The sequence below is a fragment of the Pocillopora verrucosa genome, chromosome 8, assembly GCF_036669915.1.
Source record: "Pocillopora verrucosa isolate sample1 chromosome 8, ASM3666991v2, whole genome shotgun sequence".
Lineage (NCBI taxonomy): Eukaryota > Metazoa > Cnidaria > Anthozoa > Scleractinia > Pocilloporidae > Pocillopora > Pocillopora verrucosa.
In genome coordinates this window covers 17,122,914-17,133,293 of record NC_089319.1, presented here as the reverse complement: position 1 = coordinate 17,133,293, position 10,380 = coordinate 17,122,914, and the positions used below count along the sequence as shown (strand labels likewise).

At 35.0% G+C, this 10,380-nt stretch overlaps 2 protein-coding genes across 2 annotated transcripts; one reads left to right on the top strand and one right to left on the bottom strand.

Annotated features, from left to right (window-relative positions):
• Positions 1-125: 125 nt before the first annotated feature.
• Positions 126-2,196, bottom strand: LOC131776698 (uncharacterized). The gene is made up of 2 exons (XM_059092929.2): positions 2,011-2,196; positions 126-1,622 (listed from the first exon to the last, which is right to left on the bottom strand). Exons 1-2 carry the CDS (start codon positions 2,194-2,196, stop codon positions 1,236-1,238), a joined length of 573 nt encoding a protein of 190 aa, XP_058948912.2. The 3' UTR covers positions 126-1,235.
• Positions 2,197-2,292: 96 nt separating this feature from the next.
• Positions 2,293-8,865, top strand: LOC131776631 (P2X receptor C-like). The gene is made up of 7 exons (XM_059092854.2): positions 2,293-2,470; positions 2,885-3,002; positions 3,808-3,967; positions 5,486-5,653; positions 7,003-7,206; positions 7,934-8,115; positions 8,606-8,865. Exons 1-7 carry the CDS (start codon positions 2,333-2,335, stop codon positions 8,788-8,790), a joined length of 1,155 nt encoding a protein of 384 aa, XP_058948837.2. The 5' UTR covers positions 2,293-2,332; the 3' UTR covers positions 8,791-8,865.
• Positions 8,866-10,380: the final 1,515 nt, after the last annotated feature.

Here is a 10,380-nt window from a genome sequence, read left to right as displayed (position 1 = left end):
GATAGGGCTCAATATTGAAATGCTAGCAAAGAATAATTCATGAAGACAAGAAACCTTTAATTGCTGATAACATGCCTCCAACAAACTTCCCCACAAAGCCAGCTGTAGGAGACTCAGAGGTTTAATAGAATACCTCCTACTACAGGTTCAACTGTACTCGCTGTTTCTCAGGAAGAATCTCTCAACCCTTACCAGATGATCACAAAAAAATTTTAATTTATTAAAATTGTGACTTTGCATTAATATCAGTTTGACTAGAGTGTGCTGAGAGGTTTGTGGATGTTTAAGTATTTTAACCAAGTAGGAGTCGATTTGATTGATATGAAAGGATTTTTGGTCTTTCAACATGATTCTCTTTGAACCTATGGGAGACTGGTGATTTTACCCACAATTTACCATACAGACAGCCAACTAAAGAGAAGGAAGGATTTTAGCTGATAAAAGACATCTGTATCGTGAGGTTCAAACTAAGCCATCTTAGCACCAAAATATGCCATTCACCAGAATATAACTGCAAAAAAAAACAATTGAAACCAGTACCTGCACTACCATTTGTTGTATAACTCTTTGTCCTTGACAATATATTATCTTTGCTTTTCAAGCCTTTGGGTAATTAGAAGGAGGCATGACTTAAGTAATCAAATTTACAACTAGAATTAGAATATATGCTTTATCACTTCAGAAATCTACCACAACATTGTCAGGTTGTTGGTAATGAGCACTTAAAAAGAGTAACTTTCTCATAGTTCACATCTGATCGGCATCTTTCAAAGATTAAAGATTTCTAAGGGTATTATGACATTGAAAATGGGTATTGTTTTTTGGTTATTACTCATAACATTCATTGATATTATTAACCCATTGACCGTTAGGAGTGATGAGTATCTAACTTCTCCTCACAATATCACCCCTGAACCACAATTAAGGTGACAAGAATAGAGGAAATGATCAGCAACTAAAAAAGTTTTTGATTGTTAAACAAGCTCTTCCTTATTGGCACTGTACACTTAAGAAATGTACAGAGAACTGTATGGAGAATATGCATACTGATATGTAAAGGGTCAATATCATTCTTTATACAGTATGTCTTTCATTAGCTAAATCCCATTCACATGAGAAAAGAACAATACTTGAGCATTAGGAGAAAACTTGCTAGTATTTTCAGCCTTAATCCAAATCAATTTCTGAGTATTATTCATTGAAGAAAAATGTTTATAATAATGGTAGGCTTCTCATCATCTTCCTCTTTTTGTTGACGAGTGTTTCCTTTCAACTGCTGTTAAAAGTTCTTGATCTGGTGTTTCATATGCAAGAATAACAACTCCTTGCCTATTTACAGGAGTCATAACTTGTGGTTCTTGAAACAAGCAATGAGTTTTTTTAAGTTTCCTAAGTCTTTGAGATCTTCTACAAGGAAACTTGCTTTTCTCATTTGTATCCATGTTTCTCACATTCTTACATCCAAAATCCAATTCACCCAACAGATGTCCATTTGATGCCAGTTTCTCAGTTGCCTGGGGATTTTCTTTTCCTTTCTTCCTTCCTCGAGACTTTTTGTTTGGTTTTAATAGAGCTAAAAGTTCCTCTTCATTTTCAATTCTATCAGGGAATTGAGGGGATACCTGCAAAGTAAAATTAAACAATTAATGAAGAAGTGAACAATTGCACACTAACTTTCTTCTTAACTCTTGAGGAACGAAATATAGAACATTCATTTTCAGAATATAGGAAGTTTAGCTATGAACTGCGCGATCCTCTTTTGTAATCTTTAATTGCTTACAAAGTTTCGATATATTTCCAACACTCTTTCATTTCCACATGCTTCGCTAATAAACTTGCATTGGGACGATTCTTCGTTTACGAAACTATTGAAAGCTCAGGAATACGATTAACAGAAGCTTTAATCGTAATCAAGCAATTCGAATGAGCAGAAAGCCAAAAAATAACCAGAAATTAGCAGACCACAAAACATTTGTCAACGGTTAAAGAAAATCTTCTACCATTTATTACCCATTTCATTGATACTTGGTCATCTATGGGCATAGACGCCGCCAGAAATGGTCTCCTTGCAGCTTGAACAGGAGTGCAATAATACTTTTGTCCATCTAGAGGACTTTCAATAAAATCTAAGGGTGGTTTGATACTACAAGTCGAATCCTTTCGTTTCTTTCTCCTTTTCCTTCCTTCTACCGCCATATTTTGAAAAAATTCCACCACTTAGAAAATTACCGCTGCCCACGAAGAATGATGGCTTGCAAACACAGCCTTATTCCCAAAGCGAAAGTAACAAAACATCACTTCCGGTCCATCTTTCTTCAATCAATATTTAACCATGTCCTTACTTCATTACATTACTTACAAGCTTGTTATAATCAGAGATCGAAGAATTGGCGTAATTTATTACGTCATCGCGATTGCAGTTATCCTCTACTCTTTAGCTGAAATATTTGTCAAGAAAGGGTATTTAGAGGTATGAAATAGTAACCTTATATTATACCAATTGAAAAACGATCAAACTTCAAAAGAAAAGCCTGCAAAGCAGCTGAACTCAAGTGAAAAGTGAAAAAAAGAACCTGGAACACCAACAAGACCCCGGCAGTTTTTCTTGACTAGTGTTTCTTTTTGATACTGTGGTAGACTGATTGCATGATCGGAGTGAAACGTTTATTAAATGTTAATGCTAAAAAAAGGGAAAAAAAAAGAGACCCCTCATCCCCCCACCTCCACTGTGCCTAACCTGAAATAATCCTATCCTAACCAGTCCTAAGAGAGCAAATTTTTATCTAGAAACAGAATCCTATCATTTCATCAATTTATAACACCCTCTTTAATTTTTTATCATGTGATAAAATCTGAATATAAGTTTCTTTTTCATTGTTATCAGTTTGATACAGCACCTGACGCAACTATAAGATTTCTCCTATCAGATCCCAAGGAAGATAACGGAGTTGATCATGACAAATCAGCTCAGGTTGTAAACTTGAGCTACTGCTGTTACAATGGTAGGCTGTTTGTCAGTTTAGCATTGAATGCAAGGCCAGCCCAATTATACCAATACAGTCACTGTAATAAATTGTCAATTGATATAATGATATAAGTAATATAAAGCAATCAAATTGCAGCAGGGAATGGAATAATCCAAACAGTGTACAGTGTGCATGTGTATTTTAAGGTATACGTAGTTGACCACTCCCTGGTAATGGGACTCCTTTAGGTCGATCAGTACACAAGAATGAATGAATGAATAAACATAGTGTTTAACCCTCTAATTCCCAAGATCTAATTGATAATTCTCCCCTCTATAGCTGCTACACATTTCCTTGTAAATAAGTTATGAGAATTTGGTGTTAGATCAAGAAAACAACTTTTACCTGACACATTTGAATGTTCTCATTACCTGTTTGCTGGACGGTGGATTGATATTGTATGGAGAAGTTACTTGTCAATCACTTCTGGGAGTAACAGGGTTAAAAATCACAAAGGGCAATTTGAACAATTTGAGGCCAACAGAGGACATGTTCTGTTGTGCATAGTAGGATAGAGGAAACCACCAGATTACAAGCCTAGTGCCTAGTAACCATTCTGCCACATTGCCTCTATACTCAGTCTTTGCAATGTTTTTGAAAAACCCTCATTTCAGGAAGGGTATCTCACTGACAACAGGAACATGATTCCTTCAAGGTATCAATATGTATAAGATTATAAACTAGGTATGTATAATACAATATGTTTTAAACATTAACCGAAGATGTCTGCACCAATCTTAAAGAAGAAACCACTTTAGCATATTTGTTTTACTGTTAACAGAAACTGCTTCGGAGTATTGTACACAATGCCAGGTAATGGACGCAAGGGAGTTATCTTGGCCCGTGGAGTCTCGCACAATTAGTTTGACAACATTTTCCAAGGATCGCTGGCAGACCAAAAACATGTCATCTGGCAAATTTGGGAAATTCGAAACCATCAGGTTTGTGCAGCTTTGAATTTAATTTCAGGTTTAGATTATTTAGAGTAGAGTGACAAGATAAGACCCAAATGTGACAGGGGCTAGGAAATTTAAGAGGGGAATGAGAAAGAGGATGAAAGGCATGGGGGGAGGGTGAGAAAGTGCAGGTGTAATGGGAAGTGGTATGAGATGTGAAACAAATGGAGTGATGAAGAGCAAGAGGAAAATGGTATAGGGTTGTCAGGACAATGGGTGACTGGGTAACATTAATCCTTTACGCCCTAACATCAGTATGTATCTCCCCATCTTTCATCTTCTTCAGAATCGCTTTGATGTAAATTATTCCTGCACTTGGATATGGTTAAGCGATCCTCCCCCTGTCACCGATAGACTCTACTGTCTATCCTCTTAACCCCTTTAAACTCCCACTTTAAAGTGATTAACATGTAACTTCTCCCTATTGTATTTGTACATTATCCAGCTAACAGGTAGTGAGACTACTCAAACATATCAGGTACAAGATATTATCTTGATTGAACACCAAATTCTTGTAACCAATTCACAAGGAAATGTATAACAGCCAGAGGAGAGAATTAACAATCAGATCTTGGGAGTTAAAGGGTTAAATACCATGTTTGAGAATTTTTTTTCCTCATTTTAACTCAATGATGGTGCCTTGCATGGGTCCTTGTGTCTTGTTTGCACTAGCACCATTGGGTCCAGGACTTTTTTTTTATGTCTGCTTTGCTCTCTCAAAAGCTGTTCTTGCTGTATCTTTTATTTTTCAATTGATATTGTATATTGTATTAGTACTGCATGAGTCATACCCAATAAAGCTGTTAAAAAAATAGTGATCTCTGTCCAATATTCTGTATGGTACTACTGTCAAATTAGAGAAAATTCATCAAACAATCAGGGACTTCTTGAGTTTTCCATTCTTTCTCTTTATTCTTATGACCCTAATCAATATTGATACAGTAAGAGGAAATTAGTTGCTAGTGACTCACAAGGTCAAAAGGGATAAAAGGATTGGATTCAAAGCTGCAGAATATGTAATTAGAGGTTGTGGATATGAAAATGAGTGGGATGAGGAGGGAAAGAAAACCAAAGGTGTGATAAATATAAGGTGACACTAGGTGAGGACATGCAAACTCTCGTTAGCCTCCTTTCACCTCACCCCCAATGGTACTGCAGTGATGGAATCCCCTCCCACTTCCACCCCCCATCAGACCTGTGGGTATTTTCAGAATGACAGGAGCATTTATTACAACTCAACTTGATGCATGTAAAAGTTAGGAAAGGCATTCTTTGTCTGAATCAAATTTTCAACCACGCCCTCTCCCCTCTCTCTTCATGAAAAAAATCCTGGATCTGCCCTTTTGTTACAAATTTTTCCTTTATACATAGCTCAGTAGAAATAGAAAATTTAAGGATTTCAATATCAAGGCTAAATCCAAGAGAAAAGTAATTATTACAACTGAAGTTAAATTGTTCATGCAGCAGTGTAACTTATATGCATTTATTAAAACTTCCATTTAGAGAAAACCTATACTTCACGGTTCAACCAGAGAAGATGATGATAAAAATTGAACATGCAGTACTGGCTACAAAGTTTTTAACAGGTAAATTAGGAGGAAAAGACCTGGCAGCATCACAAAGAAACATGAAAGGATATCTGTATGGCCATAATGGAACACTTATAAAAAGGTACTCAGTATAATTAGGTAATAACATGATTTCAAGTGTAATTTGGTGTAAATAAGTACGAGTAAAATTTTCTAAGACAACAAAATTGCACCTGAGCCCGTAGGGCAAGTGCAGTACGTAGTCTTCAAAAAATTTACAAGTGCTTATTACACCAAATTGCAAGAGAAATCATGTTATTACTTATTAAAAATGTGTATGAAAAAACATCACAGCAAGTCAAGACACACAAATTTCTGAAAGCATGCATGCCCTATTTGTAATTTGCACTTGTGTTACAACTTTGCATGAGAATGCACTTGTTTTCAGTCAATCAGAGGTACATAATTTTTCATGTACATTATAAACCTATTTAAAGTAATTAGGTTCAAAGCTTCAAATAACTGAATATGATTTTTGAAATGGTTTCTAGTCAGTTGCATTCACAATGGATACACTGCTTTAGATCCCTTTGGGACAATTAGCAGATGCTTCTTTTCATGTGGCATTTAGTTATACTTTAGTACAGACTTTAAGGGTGGCAAATTAAAAGAAACACTGTCTTTTAGCCTTATCGCCAGCCTCTGAATTATTTGAAATGCAAATAAATAATTTTGAATTAGGATGCATATAGTAATCAATAAAACTGACAATTTAGAATTATTGACTGAATGAGCTAATAGTTATAACTGAAAAGAAATTTTAGTTTTCCTGGGCCCTGTTGTTCAGAAGGCATTTGTAGTATGGTATCCCTGTGTATTATGTGTACGTATGTCATGTGACTAGCACATGATCCACCATCTTAATTAAAAGACCTCGTTCTGTTGACATTTATATCTGTCTCATCCTGCTTCTTCCTATAATATTATTACAGCATTAGCAATATTCCAGGATTAAAGAAGTTTCCCTTGTTCCTGATTTCTCTTAAAATAATTGTTTAATTTAGGGCTTATGTTTTGAGGGGTTTTAATCTTAGCATACAAAACTGAAATAAAAAATAGAATAAATCAAAACTGTCTGCAATGCTAGAAAACTAAAGAAAAATTATTTGCTAACCCTTGGTGAGCTTTATCATATTTTAAACAACTCAGCCCTGCTCAATTTTTGGCAACCCTTTTAATTCCCAAAATCTGGTTGTTAATTCTCCCCACTACCTGTTTGATAGTTCCTTGTAATAAGATACAAGAATTTGGTGTTAAATCGAGGTAACAACAGTACTTCTACCAGTTAAGTTTGAGTGTTCTCATTACTTGTTTGCTGGATAATGTATGGATCTTGTAGGGAGAAGTTACATACTAATCACTTAAGGATTGATAAGATGGCATCCCACTTAACAATCTGCAGATTGGTCTGTTTTTTTGTAATATTTTCAGTCTTTCATCCAACAAAGAGAATCAGATGAGAGGAAAGGCAGATAAGCTTACCGTCCAAGAAATCCTCCAAGCAGCTGGAGTTACAAGCCTGGATGAAACCTCAGATGCCCTCAATTCTAAAGGGAAGCCATTCCGAAGACATGGAATTGTCCTGCATATGGCCATCAATTATCAAAATGCCAAGTCAACTTGGCTTGGAACAGGGTAAGTAACACTTTCAAAATCATGAATTTCCTTTTGTAAGTCCTTTCTTTGCTTACATGTCGTTGGTACCAATGAGGAGAGCATTAACTTCATTTTAACTGAGACCCCTTCTACCTAAGGAAAGTCCAGAAAATGTGAAAGTGTTTCCAAAAAGGAAGATTACCTTTAGATCCGAATAGAAGAGAAACAGTATCTTTTGTTAACAATTGTTATAAACTGATCTCTAAATTCATTTTCTTCTTCTCTCTCCAAGAGCCGTTCCTGACTATTACTATTATTTGTAGGATGAGCTAAATAATTATTACATTATTGTGCATGCATAATTTGAATGGTTCTTGCTGATGATCTAATTGTGAGGACAGACACATAGATGACCTCACCATTAACAATATTTTGCTTCGTAATCGTGTAAGACAAATATTACGGAAGAATTGCATGGCAACATGGAATCTTTATGTTAAGTAAAAATTATTTACTTTTCCTGCACCAAATCCTTGAAGCCTACTAAGCTCATAAATTACAATTAAAGCTTCCCAACTCAAACGATGATAAAAAAATTCATGGTGCAGATGATGATGCAGTGGGAAAGCCCTTTCCCTTAAAAATTGTCTCACAGGTATAATGTTTGGACCACTTCATATGTTGGCAGAGGTACTTGTGGGCTCTTGTTCTTGCTTCAAGACATTAAATTGTGTTAACAAATCTTTGTTCACTGTTGTTTTGTTAGAGATATAGAATATTCATACCAAGTGAGAAGAATCCCATATGCTGATTACCGAGTGAATGAAGTGATACCAGTCATAGATGCCATGGATTTTACAAACCCAAGTCTAGAACATCATCAAGAAAATCGACTCTTCAGAAAACGTTATGGAATCAAAATAGAATTCCACCAAAGTGGTGTACTGGGTAAGTTTAAAATGAATTAGGTCGAGCAGAAATGTTGCTCCAACTATTAGAGTTCATCCAAAACAGACTAAACCATAAATAATAGATAAATTTAAACAAAGTGTGTGTTTTTAATTATCTCAGATTTAGGGCTTTTTCCTCCTTCCAAACCTGGTTTACATCTCAAATCTATTAACTATTAATTTTCTTTACTTAAATTCAAGACTCCCTTCCCTAGGCTAGCCCTAGCCTTAGAGTGACTAGCAAGTAATTTGTCATTAAAAGATCACCCCTAAATCAAACATGAAGGTCACTTGAATGACAGAAATGACCAACAACTTCATCAACTGACAAAGCTCTTGATTGTTTGACAATTCTCATTTTCTATACCTTAGGTAATGTATGGGAAACAGTATGGAGAATATGCATATTGATGTTGAGATGTAAAGGGTCAAATAAACAGTGACTGTATCTTTTCATGTATTTTTTTATTTTTTTTTATTCTTTTCAGGTCATTTCTCTTTCTCAGCACTGTTAGGTCACCTTGCATCTGCAGTAAGTCTTCTAACCCTGACAGCCACCATTGTAGATATTCTTATATTGTACATCCTGCCCAATAAATCAGAATACCGCAGCTTGGTATACAAACGTTTTCCATTTATAGAACAGTACGAAGAAAAGGAAAAGAATGAATAACAAATGTCCACCTGTTTTACCATTATTAAAGGCCTTTATAGAGCAATTTAAATCAAATTTCTTAGTAACAGAAGAATGTTTAAAATTATAGATTCTTATAATATTATAAGTAACTTGCTAATGAGAATCATGTTGTAAAACTTGAAAAAATTGTTGTAGAGTTATTTCAAACTCAAAGATATTAAAAATTATTTGTTTTTAAAATTAATATTGCATACTTCAAAAGTACTTTTTTACACTCAGACAACTTCATTTTTTTTTTTTTTTTTGTTTTCTTTTTTAACCCGTGCATGTAAAGAACAAATCCAGTAAACTTTGAGTAGCAAATTCCTAATTTACTTGCCTAGAGAATTTTTTCTCATCCTTTTATTAGTAAATTAATTACAAATGATGACACAATAGTTGATTAGGGTCCAGGATTCGAAATCTTGAGATCCCATATTAAAATCCTCAACTCAGCCACACAATTAGTTCTGCACTAAGCCTTTTGATTAGGCTTATGGTGTACTTTCCATCAAATATGGTTCTCAACTATTTGAATAAAAAAATGTTCCCAATTACAGGTATTCTATTTGTCAACATATATAGTATACACTAATGCCAACTTAGCAAAAAGAGTCAAAATACATCATCACTTATATTAAGTAACATTATTTTTAATTCCATGATATTAGCACCAGACTTTCCTTACATGTAGCAATATAGTAACTCCCACAGTTTGGATTTCTATTACGAAATCTCAGTTACTTTTCCTTACTAAAAGAAAAAGATGAAAACTGAAGACCAGAAATATTGGTATGTTTGAAGATGAGCTCCCCCAAAAAACTGTTGTCATCTGTTGGCTGTTTGTCAGCAGACATTGTAGCCTCTAGATTTATTATTTATTTAATTATTTATTATGTAATACTACAAAAATAGTTCTCATGGAAGCTTCTGGAATGTTCCAGAACACTTTGCAAATATATATAATTATATATAAAGACTTACTTATACAGTAGTAGAAGTTGTTGTAGTCAGAGCAATGAATGTTTTGAAAGCTGAACCAAGAGGGTCACTACTGCAGAAGGCCACCTATTTCAAGGAACTTTGGAGACAGCAGTGAGATTGTGTCAGTGATGAGCTTGGATATAGTCTGTGATGGGCTTAATTAAGTTTATTTACGATAAGTATTGCACTCCTTTAAGGAGTCACTCCTTGTTTAGAACATTACTTGCTGTTTAATAAAGTAGTTGAGTTTGTGGGATTGTAGATTTTTTCTGTCTGTTAGATTATACCAGAACAGTACAGACAATCAGTCAACAGTCAGTTGAGGGAGTTCTGCTTTAATTAGGTACCACCTGTAATTATCTTACGTTAAGAGAAAGAAAGCCAATCAGAAGTCAATATCAGTTAGCCCGTAGGCAGGCCCTCCTTTCGAGCACCTCGGCACAAGCATTTCTTTGCCTGCAGGAAATACAAGGCTGAGAATAACGCAAGTGGAGAAACGTGCATCCTGCAGCACTATTAATAACAGCCTGTTCCAAGGCTATTAACCAGTTTGCTCTTTTGTCAAACTGATATTTCAGGTGTTCATGGTTTTCTTAGAAGTAA